The sequence below is a fragment of the Electrona antarctica genome (assembly GCF_951216825.1).
Source record: "Electrona antarctica genome assembly, chromosome: 19".
Taxonomy (NCBI): domain Eukaryota; kingdom Metazoa; phylum Chordata; class Actinopteri; order Myctophiformes; family Myctophidae; genus Electrona; species Electrona antarctica.
This window is the reverse complement of record NC_136800.1, coordinates 25,741,531-25,756,175: the sequence shown is the minus strand read 5'-3', so window position 1 is coordinate 25,756,175 and position 14,645 is coordinate 25,741,531. Positions and strand designations below refer to the sequence as shown.

Here is a 14,645-nt window from a genome sequence, read left to right as displayed (position 1 = left end):
GTTAAATGTCTGGAAATACACATGAACATGAATCCAACATATTAGAAAAGATAATGGTAAACAACAATGCCTGAACAATGTTGAAGACCCCTAGACCTGTTTTACAATTAGTAAAAGTACAATGTGTGCCTCTGAGATGTAGTGGTTGAGTGTAGAATTGTAAATATACTTTCCACCACAGCATGTATGGATGTTAAAGAAAGGACCACTTCTCCACTTTTCAACCTACCTTCATATAATTGGTCGTCACTAATGTTCATGATAAAATGCCACCATTTATTTCCTACTCTGTCTGTGTCTCATGGGAGGGGTGTGGGTAGTTCAGAAACCTGTCCACCAGTGACATCATCAATGGGGAATCCAAGCTAATAGAAACTTCTGGCTTTCTATTCCTGAAAAGTTGCAATACAATAATGGAAGCATACGTCCTCACGCTAATACAAATTTAAATTTATATATTCTTTTAAAAATATATCTTTTAAAAACAATCTGCCTAACAATGATGTCACTGGTGGACGGCTTGCTGAACTGCCCACAGCCCTCCTTTGATTTTTGATTAGAAAAAAATGGTATTTTATTTTATCAAAAATGGTGGTATTTTATTTTATCATGAACATTAGTGAGGAACAATTATATGAAGATCGGTTGAAAAGTGATGAAGTGGTCTCTTAAAGGAGTGACTGCGACATACAGATTACAGAAGCAGCATTACACAATTTATAAAATGTATTAAACAGTCCATCTAATGTACTAAATGTAGTACTACATTACTAATGTACAGTTTTGAGCTTGTAGTTCCACTATTTTTTTAAATGTAAAAGGAGTGGCCTACTTTTACTTTGGTAAGGTAATGCCAATTGCCAATACTTGTGTACTTTTAATCAAGTCAAATTTTGAATGCAGGCCTTTTACTTGTACAGAGTATTTTTCCAGTGTGTTTTTTCTACTTTTACTTTATTATTTTTAAAGTAAAATCTGGATTACTTTGGGTGGACCGAACACTATCCCTCCCAGTAGATGGCGCCAACGCAACGACTATGGAAGCCAAGTCTGCCAAAGAACCAGAAAGAACCCCGGAAGTATTCCATTTGTTTACTGTATACTCATGACCACGGACTGACAGCATACTGACAGGTAAGTTCAGCTGTTCACTGTTCGTCAAATGTTGTGATTACTGATTTATACCTAGAATGAACGAATTAAACCATTCATTCATTCATAATTATTCTTTTTCAATATCCCCCCTTTCATTCAAAACAACAACGGTTCTCAAATAGCACTAAAGAGCAGGGAAATGGAAATAAATTGTTATTTTTGCTTTTATATCATGAACCATAAATCCTAAAGGTTCAATAAAGTACCTAATAAATGGTACTTTATAGATCCATTAGAGAGGTTTAAACCAAGCTATAAAACCAGTAGAGAAACAGTAAAGAACCATTTACAGCTTGAGGTGATAAATACCACATCAAACCTGGAATGGTAATGGGTGCTATTACATACAATTCAACAATTCATTATATACAGAAAATGTATGAAAGTACAGTTTTTTGGATGTTTTTCAAAAGTAAAAAAGAAATATGTCAATCTTACAAGTTTCAAATGTAGCAGATTTACAAGCTCACCGTGGGTAGCAAAGCAACATCAGCTATTTTGAATAGTCAAAGTATACATTTTTTGTTTAATGTAGGCAGGCTATGTTTAGTCTGAGGACCCCCTCGAAAACGAGATGATGCATCTCAAGTGGCTTATTTTCCAAATATATTTCAAATAAATCAATTGTTGTAATCTACATTTATTTAGTCAATAAAATGCTAACTAAGCTTTAAGTACCATAGCTAGCCACATTTATTTCAATCAGCACGTAGCAACACATTTTCAACCTCATTTTCAAATTTGATGTACATTTTGACAACTTTTGAAATGTCTAGACTATAAAAGCACTAAAGGTCTCACATTTCACCTCTAAATGGCACAAGAATGGTTTCAGATTCTTTCGCCCCTTGTGACGTCATGTTGGTCATCCGAACGCACCCTCTATGTCACTATGTAATGACGGCAACATTGTCACATAATGACATCAATATATAATGATGACATCATGACATAATGATCACAAAGTCATTGTGGGCTTGTTTAAATTACCATGCCCTTAAAACTTGAGCAAATTACTTTGAGATGTTGCTGTTGAGGAGCTATTCAGGTCTATGTGTGTGTAGTTCCTACCTGCATGTCTAATATCGGTGTGCGTGTGTGCTGTGTGTGCTGTATACTGTAGGTCCAGGATGGTGTTGAAGTACCTCCTCTCCGCCTTCCTCAACCAAGCTCAGGTGGTGGAGAAGTTGGCCGAGTCGCGGCCTGTGCGGCGCGCAGCGCAGCTGACCGCCTGGGCCGTAATGAAGGCGCAGCTGGCCGCCAAGGACGTGGCGTCCAAGGCGGCCAAGTCCAACACGGTCAGGCAGATCCGGGCCGAGACCTCCCAGCTGCCCAGAGACCTGGGCGAGGCGGGCCGCAAGGCCGTGCGGCTGAGAGACAGTGTCCTGAAAGACGTTAAGGACGGAATCAACGACGCCTCGAGACAAATCAAACAGAACAATAAAAAATAAATTGGACGCGATGTGGCCACCGTTTTTATTTATTTATGTCATTGCTGTTGGGCAGAAATCTCTTATCTCCATATCCTAACTTCTAATGTTTTTTTTTGTAAATTAACACCCTACTTGGTCATACTAACCGCTAGTATGACCAAGTAACTAGTACACTAGTAACTAGCGTACTCAAAGGCATAAGAAATATCAGACCAACAAGCTCTTCGAGCTTGTAGAACTGCTTTTGCTATTTTTGAGGGGCACTAGCCCCTCCTATATACAGCTTTTGAGCACGTCTCATATTTGCCATTGACAATGAAAGGAGAAATTATTCCAATTATTCCACCAAATATGACGTAAATTTGTGGCAACACAAACATTAAATGCCATTAACATGAAGGGAAAATGTATGTCATATGTAGACGAGCAAATCGGCTAACCAATCACATAAATTCAGTTCATGAGATTATGTATGATGATGTATAATGATAAGAGCAGCCCTCACTTCACACAGGTGTGATTGTTTTAATTTGATTGGATCGGCCGACACATGACGTCACGTGGGGTGCTGTTTTTTTTTAGGTCCATAGACTTGGCTGCCCTTTGACGTAATTTCCGTAAACCAGATGTTGGAGTGGCTTAAAAAAGTAACCGTTTTGGAGATACCGGTATGAGGTTTCCACCCAACAGAGATTTATACCTTCTCACGAGAAGGTATAAATAGACCCGTCGGGTCCATTTTTGTCCATGTTATGCTACTGGTTGAATTCAAAGTGCTCTAAGTGATGTTTTTTGGCGGAAATGAAATGTTTTGTTTTATTGAAAAGGTTAAAGCTCTGTGTTGTCATAGTGATCATTTCTATTTTATGTCACATTGATCATTGCTTATTTACGGTACGTAAATAAGTAAATCTTTACCCCTAAGATATGTCCCTAAATAGACACTGTAAAAAGTAGAGGTTAAACTGAAGTGATATGATACAATACAATTCCAAATATTATCAAAGTATTCTGCGGAACCCTCTGGACTTGCACCCACTTGAGAAACCCTGGCATACAAAGGGTTTTCAACATCGTGAGGATCCCAGAGGAAGTAGTTTAATGCAATTAAATTGATTGATTGAAGTATCAGGTTGCAAAATTAACAAAGTGGCTGTTCTACTGTCCGTTTCGATACTGCAACTATTAAGCTATTTCTCATGAACAAATTGACATTCAAACGGTTAAATTTGAAGTATGTCAACATATATCATATCATATCTCGTTTCCCTAGAGCACAATTTGAAAATAAATGATCTGTGAAATTGAAGATTTTAACTTTTAATAAGTGACTCCAGACATTAGCATCAGTGTAACTGATTTGTTTCATGCTGTCTGAAAGATTGACCAATGACACAAAGTCCTCGCTAGAGGGTGCAAGAGATCTTCACTGAAATTATACCCAGTTGCTCAGTTTGAACCTCTGGTTACTTTGTTTGAACCTCTGGTTTGAACATGTAGGCCTACTTTCAATGGGTTCACTGTGTCTTTGATTGATTGATTGATTGAAATATTTATTAACAGTTTGCAGAATTACAGTACATTTCAAGCACAAACTCAATACAAAGACTGTTAACTGTGAGTGGACGACCCAATTAAGCATTACACTTGTTTACAAGAGGGTCCTCCATGTTAATTCATCAAAACATTTAGAGACGTACAAATAGACACTTCTATATAGTCAAAGAACAGAACAGGAATTCATCATAGAGGTAAAAAGGGAAAAGAGACATATACAGTGAGGGGGGAAAAAGGGGGGGGGGGGGGGGGGATTCAGATTTTTACGGGGGCCAGTTTCGAATTGCAGCCGTCCGTAGGTGCCCTTTGAGAGCGGTTTTGAAGGAGTCAAGGGATTTGCATGTCTTAATGACTGTTGGTAGGGCATTCCACATTTTGGTGGCATAGGAGCGAAAATAATTTAGTCCCTTGTTTGTGCCGAATCTGGGTTGTACATGGTTCGTTGCACTCCCTCTGGTGTTGTGGGTGTGGACTTCGTTAACATTAAGGAAGTATCTAGACAGGTACATGGGTATCTTGGTGGAGTATCGAATCTTGTGGACCAGACCCATTGCAAGATGCTGTACTCTGTCGTCGACCCTAAGCCATTCCAGTCTGTCAAAGTGGGCAGGGGTGAGGTGGGTTCGGGGGGTGAGGCCAAGTAGGAGCCTGACCAGTTTGTTTTGGGAAGTCTGGAGCCTAGTTTTAAGGGCCTTTGAGGTGCTGTGGTACCAGGAGGTGCATGCATAGTCAAAGAAGCCTTGTACGAGGTCTCCTGTTAAGGTCTTCAAGGTGTTTTTGTTGACCAGTGAGGAGATCCTGTAAAGGAATCTTGTTCTTTGGTTGACCTTTTTGATTACGTTGGTGGCCATTTTATCACCGGAAAGATTAGCCTCCAGGATGGAACCTAGGTAGGTAATTTCATCTTTACGTGTGATAACATTGTCACCCACTCTAACCAAGAAGCCATTTGCCTTGCTGAGATTACTATTAGATCCAAAGAGAATGGATTCAGTTTTTCCCAGGTGTAAAGATAGTTTGTTATCAGCGAGCCAGGTGCAGATTCTACCGAGTTCAGAGCTGAGGGCATTTTCAACCTGCAGTTTGTTCCTGTCCGAGACCAGCAGTGCCGAGTCATCTGCGAACAGGAACAAGTTGCAGTCACAAGCTGAAGTCATGTCGTCTACATATATTAGGAACAGCAGAGGCCCTAGTATTTAACTGTGGTCTCCATTCTATTATTTTATTTTCGTTTTTACACATTTGGATTAAAGTCATCCTATAGAGACGATAAGACAAATCCATGGAGTGGCGCCCTGTAGGCCAGGTGTAGGCAATCAACACTGAGGTCAGTGAGGTGTAAGCTGCTCTTAATGGTACACGTACACCTCAGCTATGCCTGCACTGGGGCAGCGGTGGCCGAACGGTTTGCGGAGCGGTCTTGATACCGGAAGGTCGCCAGCTCGAATTCCCGGACCGGCACGTTAAAATTACCACCGCTGAAGTGCCCTTGAGCAAGGCATTGAACCCCAACCATGAAATGTTCTATGAGCAAGGCGTGGCTGTAAACAAGCATCTCGAGCTTAGTCCACCTACCCTGGGTAAACAAAGAACTTTGCTTTTTTGCTTTGCTTTTGCACCCAGACAGGGCACCCCTCCTAGGATTACTCTAATGGAGGGAGACCTACGTATACTAAAACACTGGAGCCAACAATACAATATTAAAATCTAGTCATTCATGGAATGCAGTGTAATTATGTGAATACAGTTTGACAAAGGATGTCTGGTCAAAAGCACACGTTAATCCCCTTTAGGCCTACTGCTGAGTAGGCTACTGCATGACATGCAAAAGTAGTTAAAGGGATAGTTCACCCACAAAAAGATGATGAATACTCACCCCATGAGACTCATGGAGATATTTATTATTGTCGCATTCCTAAGCCAATAATTTCATGACCAGCAGTGGGTCCCTATGGATCGGAAGAGATCTTTGTGTCTCCATATAGGGAACCACTCCACTGAGTAGCCTAATCAATGTAGAAAAAAATGCATTTATATGGGGGATGAACTATCCCTTAGAGCAGTGGTTTTCAACCTTTTTCACAGCAAGGCCCATTATTTATTCAGCATTTGAGCCACGGACCATGCCATTTGATGAGATTTAGCCTCTCAGACCCAAAACTAAAGAATTTTGTTATCATTTTAACCACTTTATCCATTTATAAGTTGGCTATTCAAACATAAGTAAGTAGCCTTGCTGAGCCATGAGGCCCATAGGGCAGGAGCCTATCTCCTGTTTCTGTAGCATGAGGCAGCTAGTACACCCCCTGGACATGACGCTAGTATGTCGCAGGGACTTACCCCCAATCCAACCCTTGATGCTGAGTGTCAAGCAGGGAGGCACTGGGTCCCATTTTTAGAGTATTTGGTATGACCCAGCCGGGGATTGAACCCCAACCTCCCAGTCTCAGGGCGGACACTCTAACCACAAGGCCACTGAGCTGAGCTGCTATACAAAAAAGCAGATGTAAAAGCTCACGGCGTGTCACTTTGTGCCGTGCTGCGAGCTTGTACATCTGCTATTTTAGTTTACATAAAACAACCTGGAGGATGTGTGCATTGTGGGCGGATGTGGCTGCGGCTGTGGCTCAGGAGGTAGAGCAGATCATCCAATGATCTGTGGGTCGGCGGTTCGAATCCCGGCTCCTCCTGTCCACATGTCGAAGTGTCCTTGGGCAAGACACTGAACCCTACATTGCCTCCAATGAGTTGGTCAGTTGGTCAGCAAGTTGGTCAGTTGCCACCATTGGTGTGTGAATGTGGGAAGTGAGGACGCTGGCATCGACTGTTCGCCGCTTCACCTCCCAATGTATGAATGAATGAACCATTGTAAAGCGCTTTGAGCACTTGGACAAGCGCTATAAAAATGTAATTCATTATTGTGCAACATGAACATCAACTGTCTATCTGTCTGGCCTTGAACACAGACATCTTATCAATACTTCAAAGAATATGATGATAACACGATGGAACACACGCACTGTCACTGTCTGATCTAAGGGGCCAAGGGCACAACACACAAATCAATTGAATCAATTATAAAAGCATAGGCCTACAGAATAAAGAATACAGAGAACTATGAAATTATAGCATAATCTATAGCTGGTACAGTGCGTGAGGTTAGACCGTTAGACACAAGGTAAGGTGCATAAACATAGCAATACATCCAGTTCAATCCAGTTCAACCACATAGTCCACAAAGGGCTGTAACTGTCACAGGTACAATGATGCTATATCCAGTGGTGGAAAAAGTTTTACTTAAAGGACAACTTTAGTTTTTTTCAACCAAGGTTCATGTTTTAGGTTGTTATTAGAGAAAGTAAAATATGAGTGTTAATTTTTTTTCATTTGCTGCTTTCTTTCGTTTTAGGGATTGTAGCTGTTTTTGACAGGGGGCGGGGGCATTCGAGCATGGGGCTAAATATGTATTTTTTTACAACATTTTATAGCGATTTATTTTTTATACTTTACTATAAGATCCCAAGGCAGGGAAGCCTGCAGGGATCGAACCGGAAACCTTACGTTTACACATCGATAGAGCGTCGCAGTCCCCCTACCATGGCCCAGGAAATGATTCTCTGTTCATTTTCCTCATAGACATTTCAGAAAGTATTTATTTAAAGACGTTTACGCCGCAGACAAAGCCAACTCGAGTCGTGACAAATCATGACAACAAACACATTTTTTGGGCCGAACAAATAATTAGAAAGAAGAAACGGCAGGTTACAACACTTTTTTTGTTGTTTTTCTTCTTTGTAATTATTTGTTTGGTCCAAAATATTGTTCGTGTTGTCATGAGTTGTCACAACTCGAGTTGGCTTTGTCCGTGGCGTAACCGTCTTTAAATAAATACTTTTTGAAATGTCTATGGGAAAAATGCATTGGGATTCATTTCCTGGGCCATGGTAGGGGGCGGGACTGCGACGCTCTATAGCGGCACCTCCTGAGCGGTGGCCAATAGGCCTACCACAATTTATTATAAGGAGTGTGTGTGTGCATGTGCGTGTGTGTGCTGTCAGCTGTGTGGTAGCCAGGCTGTGTGGAGTATACAGACAGTGCTTGATGTGAGCACTGGAAGGAGCCAGACACACATTTCTAACCTGCTGGAAGTTAGTTTTCTGAAAGACTCCTTTGTGTGAATGAATGGATCCACAAGGTCTGAACCACAGGGTGGGGGGAGGGGGGATCCCATATGACAGTAAAGTGTCAATTTAACATCTTTTTAATACCCAAAAAGAAGAAGAAAATAAATTAAATTAATAAAAGACCATTACTGCATCAATGAAATGAAATCTATATTTACCTAGGGTATCTGGGCTAAGCTCAAGAACTTGTTTCCAGCCAGGCCCTGCTCATAGAACACATTTCATCGTAGTGGTTCAATGCCTTGTTCAAGGGCACTTCAGCGGTGGTAATTTTAACGTGTCGGACGGCTGATTCGAACTAGGAACCTTCCGGTATCAAGACCGCGCCGCTATCCGTTCGGCCACCGCTGCCACATCAAAAGTAATCAACAAACTATAGGCCTATACTATGAGTCAGAAATGGTCAAAGATTGGCCAACTAAGAAAGAGGCAAATATTGTGAAAATAGCTGATCTAAAAGCTTGTAGATCAGCTATTTTCCACATGTATCTGCATGGAACAAGGTCTGTAATGCCTCAACTCCTATAAATTCCAAGTGCTTGTCATAGGTCGCGGCCTGACAAGGTTGAGAATCACTGTCCTACACCATAACATGCATAGATAGATAGATAGATAGATAGATAGATAGATAGATAGATAGATAGATAGCACTTCTTAGACTTATATAGCATTTGAAACAGACTTATAGCATGTCATGTAGACAGCACAATAAGTGCATTGTATGTAGTCATAGCACTTCATAGTATATATGTACAGCATAGTATAGCATATATGTATAGTTTATATGTATAGTGTCATTATATAGATATGTTCTAGTTATAGTTTATATGTATAGTGTCATTATATAGATATGTTCTAGTTACGTTCTTAGCTTACGCATGTTTCGCGATAAATGCATTTTACATATGTGATGTATTCCCATGCTTTTTGTTCTTGCTTATTGTAAGTCGCTCTGGATTAAGAGCGTCTGCTAAATGCCTAAATTGTAAATTGTAGAGAGAGAGAGAGAGAGAGAGAGAGAGAGAGAGAGAGAGAGAGAGAGAGAGAGAGAGAGAGAGAGAGAGAGAGAGAGAGATAGATAGATAGATAGATAGATAGATAGATAGATAGATAGATAGATAGATAGATAGATAGATAGATAGATAGATAGATAGATTGTCCTCCATTTTCAATTAATGAAAAACATATTTCGAGTCATACAAATATACACATCTGTGCAAAAAGGGGAAAACGTCACTGAAAAAATAGTTTCTGACCAATTAACATAGCCTGATGTAATAAATATAAAATATTATAATTATTATAACAACTGTCAACTACACAGTAAAGTATTTTTGTATATATTAATAATAGAAAACATTCTTATGATGATTTACTTACTTAAAAATGCCACCAATGCGCGTCCCCGCGTGTCTTCAGCAGGATGAGGAGGGAGGGGGGCGTCGGGGGCGCGCCTGGCTGGTAGTGCGTGCGTGTACGTGTGTGTATGTGTGTGCGTGTGTGTCTGTGTCTGTGTGTGTGTCCTGACTCCTCACTCACTCTCAGTGAAACTGAACTGAAACGGGGACGCGGCGTCCGTGGGGCAGGCAGCGTGGGAAACAACCCGAATGAACAATTAATGAACATTCTTTAATTCAATTAATTAACAATAACCTAAACAACAATGAAGCGACGGTTGGAACCGAAGGAACTGAAAACCCCCCACGAAAGGATTTTAAATTAAACAAACCCAGGAGGAGAAAGAAGGAAAGAAACCTAACACAACCTACCTTATTTATACCTAAACCTCTACAACGAAGAACTGCGGACATACCCGGCGAAATAACTTCATAAAAACATTAACAACACCATTATTATAATACTACGGACACGGGGTCCGGTGTGCTGGTTGTGGTGTTTTAAGGTTCTTCTAGTATTCACTCTCAAAGGACGCGTTAGCCGACAAAGTGCCGAAAGAACAGCAGATACCAGCGAAACAACTCCACAATAACATTAACAACACACATTTACAACGCCAGAGAGACGTTGAACCTTGTTTTGAAGTACTACTTCTGCTTCCAGGGTCTAATAATACTAGTTTAGTGTTCTGCCTCTCTACAGTACACACAGGAGGCGTTAGCCACAAGTAGCAAGTAGCCCCCCCAACAACAAGAACCTACAACCAAGAACACTGGACTTCATCGAAAGCAGGTCTAAGCCGACAGAACCAGGTGCTGGGGGTCGTCTGGTGTCACCGTGGACCACCAGGCCCGTCCCAGCCTGCACTAGAGCCGGCCTGGGCCGGTGGCTCCTCCACGGCCAGCAGAACAACCACCACCAGGCTGCAGCAGCCAGCGGCGGCATGGAGACGGAGTGCGTGGCCGGGAACGGTGACTCTTTCCCCGGGGGGACCAGGGACTCTCTCCCCGGGAGCATCAGCTCCATGGTGGACAGGCTGCTGGAGGAGTCGGTGTGTCAGCAGCAAGGCTGGATACGAGTGCACGGTAGGAAATTGGAATACGTTTCTGTGTTGTAAAGAATGATTTAAAATACATCTATAAAATAAAAATACGGATGCTTTCTGTAATAATCAACACTTTTAGAAAGAATACATTTAAACAGTGCTTCTCAAAGTGGGGTCCGACCGTCCGGCGGGGCACCCCACTGTACCCCAGTCAGTGGTCCTTGAGTTCCATCACTTAAAATCTTATACTTAGGCTATTTTAAAGTCTACACACAACACTTCATAAATTATGCATAAAGTGTCATGTATAACTATCGATTTTGTACAACTATTGATTATGCATGAATTATGTATAAAGGATTATGTGTAACTATTGATTGTGTAAAAAAAACTAATTTGAAGTGTTGATCATGTATTTAAGATTTGCTCATGTAAAACTATGAACCCTTTATACATGGTCAACACTAAGGCCAGACACAAATGCAGCTAGTCGCAAGGTGTTGTGACTAGTTGCATTGGTGCTGTCTGGACATTTTGTACATACAAGCAAGCACTTGTGACAGGCAGGCAGGGTCATTTCAGAATATAGACAATAGCAGATTAACTTGTGTGGAACTTGAGCTTTTTATTTGTGTGTGGTCAAGAGGGAAGTACACACACACACACACACACACACACACACACACACACACACACACACACACACACACACACACACACACACACACACACACACACACACACTGTTTTGCTGTTATTCTTCTGGTGACATTTGTGGCTTTCAGTCTGTTTTGGAGTTTCATCACGACATGCAGTTCTACTCATAACTATGAATCATCTACAGAGCATGTTTCTCTCCCTTCGCTCACAGGCGGTGTGCGATCGACTCACCATCATTTACTGTAACCTGTTGTTGTTTTTTAATATGAAACCCCACCGTAGCTGGTGGAACCACGTTGTGACGGTGGTGGTGTGTTATTCTAGAGTACTGACGATGATAAACTTTGCGTTTATGCCATCAATTACCCATTATACTTAAATGTTAATACAAATGTGGCCTATTATCATTATGATAGGCACATGGATTAAAGTCATTTGGATTCCAGAGAAGCCAGCATATCTTCTATGGAAGCAGTTATTATTTTAAGATTAGAGCATTTGAAGTGGTCAAACAAACTAGCAATATGTTCAGAAGCATCTTCTATGCAGTCTCAATAGTCTTGGATATTTCACATACTGTAAAAGCAAAGGTTAAATAAAGCCTCAATCTGGGATTTCTTCACCTGGTTAGCAGTATGTAGAACAGCAGGAACAATATTACTAAAACATTGTTTAGGAAACAGCGCTAGTGTGGAGGGAGGCTCCTTTCACACTGTTTCACAAATCGCACATTAGGACTTGGTCATACAAGAGATCAAATAAAAGAGATTTTATTTTGCTCTAATCCACGCATGCCCCAAAAAAAGGATGCCAGGTTGACGGTGGTTAAACATGCCTTTGGGTTTTATAAATATTGAACCAATGAAAAGTATTAACATTCAAGTGCCTGGGACTAAGTAATAACTACACGACAGCAGTTTTTTGGACATACAAGGTTTCCGCCCCCGACACTGGCGGAATATTAAGTGTTTTCCTCGCAGCAAACAGGAGGTGTGTGTGTATGTGTGTTGTATGCTGTCAGTTGTGTATATTGTCCTGAGCTCTCTCATCAGCTGCGCCCATCAAAGCATGAAGAAAGAACGAACCTCGCAGTCAGCAGACTGTCGTAACGCAGTTACAACACGTGTTATAACACATTTAGGTGGCCTTGGGTCTGAAGAGAAGGTCTTGTTGTCCGAGACATTGAAGGATGGCATTGTCCATCTGTTAAACAACAGGACAGCTGTCTGTCTATCTGTCCACCTCTTGTTTCAATCTGTCTCCTTCATAGCGCTGCAACAAATTGTCTCGCAGGTGTAGGACTTCGCCCTCGCTGTACCCCTCCTTGCCACTTTTTTCTTTGGAGGATTAACCCATTAAGACCTGAGGGACGATTCTACAAATTACTTCTAAATCAGGGCAGATAACCACATGTGGTCTCACCATGGCTGGAAACGTTATTGTACCCAATGTACCGGTCCATTCATCGCGATAGATGTTGGATACTCAAAATGACACTATGAAACGTTATTGTACCGGTCCATTCATCGCGGTAGATGTTGGATACTCAAAATGACACTATGAAACGTTATTGTACCGGTCCATTCATCGCGATAGATGTTGGATACTCAAAATGACACTATTCGTTTATACGAATGAACCTGTTCTCAAACCTTTTTTGTGCCACTGCCGCAGACCACCACCATGATATGTATTTGGTCACGGAGCGTTTTCTGAAAAACTGATCCTTCTCTCTCTCTCCTCTCTCTCTATAATATTTGGTTAACATAAGTGTGAAATATATAGCTCTATGTTGTGATAGTAATCGTTGCTATATAGTGTTTTTTCAGTAACAGGAGTCTCCCTGTCTCTCCAGCTCAAAATATACTGTATAGAGCTATGTATACTGTAGGCCAGGCCATAAGTAAATGGAGATTTAGATTAGTAATTTGTCACTTCCAAATTATCACATGCACGAACACACACACACACACACACACACACACACACACACACACACACACACACACACACACACACACACACACACACACACACACACACACACACACAGTGTTGTTTTTTACCAGTCTGTGTGTCTATGCGTTGTGTCAAAGTGCCTTTGAGCAACAAGTAATTGAACCACCACCATAATTGCTGCGATAAATAATGCCCATCCGTGCTGTCAATCTCACACACTTTCCATCGTAGAGATTAGCATTTAGGATCGCAGCGCAGATTATTGTGGTGTTTGTGGCGGCTTTGATTCCACAGAAAGTGTTGACAGGATGCAAGTGGCAGAAAATGTGTCTGCCATAAGCTTATTATAATGGATTTATACGCCTCCCCCTTCCCCTCGGCACGCGCGCTGCGCTCTGAGTGCATGCCCGTGGTTGGGACCGTCATCATCCATGAAATTAATCTGGATTAGCAGCCTGCATCGGAGAGGGAGTCTTCCCATGTCATCCATTGATTAATGACACGCCAAATCCCTGCTAATTAAAGGCTGGTCTGCCCTTAAAAGACAATGGAGAGGACCGTTTTAGTCCTGACTGCGAGCTGAGAGGGAGAAGAAAATATATTGCTGCTGTTTGTTTAAATTCGAACTACCAGGAGAGCTGAGAGAAAGTGTAGGAGAGACAGACAGTAGGACAGCTGAGAGGGAGTCAGTGTAGGAAAGACAGACAGTAGGAGAGCTGAGAGATATAAGTGTAGGAGAGACAGACAGTAGGACAGCTGAGAGGGAGTCAGTGTAGGAAAGACAGACAGTAGGAGAGCTGAGAGATATAAGTGTAGGAGAGACAGACAGTAGGACAGCTGAGAGGGAGTCAGTGTAGGAAAGACAGACAGTAGGAGAGCTGAGAGATATAAGTGTAGGAGAGACAGACAGTAGGAAAACTGAGAGGGAGACAGGTCCTGTTCACATCTATTCATGGTTGATCCTCCTAACGTGTGTGGGTTGGGTGCACGCGCGTGCGTTTCGCGTGTTTGCACAGGGATAGTTGCATCGCCCTATGTAATGTGTGTGCAACTGTCCACCTCTGTTCTGAAATGTAAGCTACATTACCGCACGCATGCACGGAACTCTGTTTCACTGTCCACCTCTGTTCTGAAATGTAAGCTACATTACCGCACGCATGCACGGAACTCTGTTTCTCACCCTAAAATATGTGTAGGGACACTTTTCATCTGTGTGCGTACCGTACACGATAAGTTGTGTGTCTGTTAGACACA

The 14,645-nt window shown here is 41.7% G+C and overlaps 2 protein-coding genes across 7 annotated transcripts in view; both read left to right on the top strand.

The window, feature by feature from the left end:
* The first annotated feature begins 1,032 nt into the window (after positions 1-1,032).
* Positions 1,033-2,607, top strand: LOC306943404 (protein NCBP2AS2-like). 2 transcript variants are annotated; one of them, XM_079529709.1, is made up of 2 exons: positions 1,033-1,134; positions 2,279-2,607. In XM_079529709.1, the coding sequence occupies exon 2, from the start codon at positions 2,286-2,288 to the stop codon at positions 2,604-2,606; it is 321 nt and encodes a 106-aa protein (XP_079385835.1). In that variant the 5' UTR covers positions 1,033-1,134; positions 2,279-2,285; the 3' UTR covers position 2,607. The 2 variants fall into 2 exon arrangements, with proteins under 2 accessions (XP_079385835.1, XP_079385836.1); XM_079529710.1 differs by having other exon boundaries at positions 1,064-1,153; positions 2,285-2,607.
* A 7,244-nt stretch (positions 2,608-9,851) lies between these two features.
* The window catches only part of rasal2 (RAS protein activator like 2), a 110,839-nt gene continuing 106,045 nt past the window's right edge, over positions 9,852-14,645 (top strand). For all 5 annotated transcript variants that reach the window (XR_013792388.1, XM_079529603.1, XM_079529601.1 and 2 more), the window contains exon 1: positions 9,852-10,812. Coding sequence is in view for 4 of the 5 variants with exons in the window: in XM_079529603.1 (XP_079385729.1) it covers positions 10,671-10,812 (142 nt within the window). In the remaining variant the exon portion in view is untranslated. The remainder of the gene's footprint in view (positions 10,813-14,645) is intronic.

Coding starts and splice junctions, on each gene's coding strand:
- LOC306943404 (XM_079529709.1), top strand. CDS start 2,286: ATGGTGTTGAAGTACCTCCTCTCCGCCTTCCTCAACCAAGCTCAGGTG.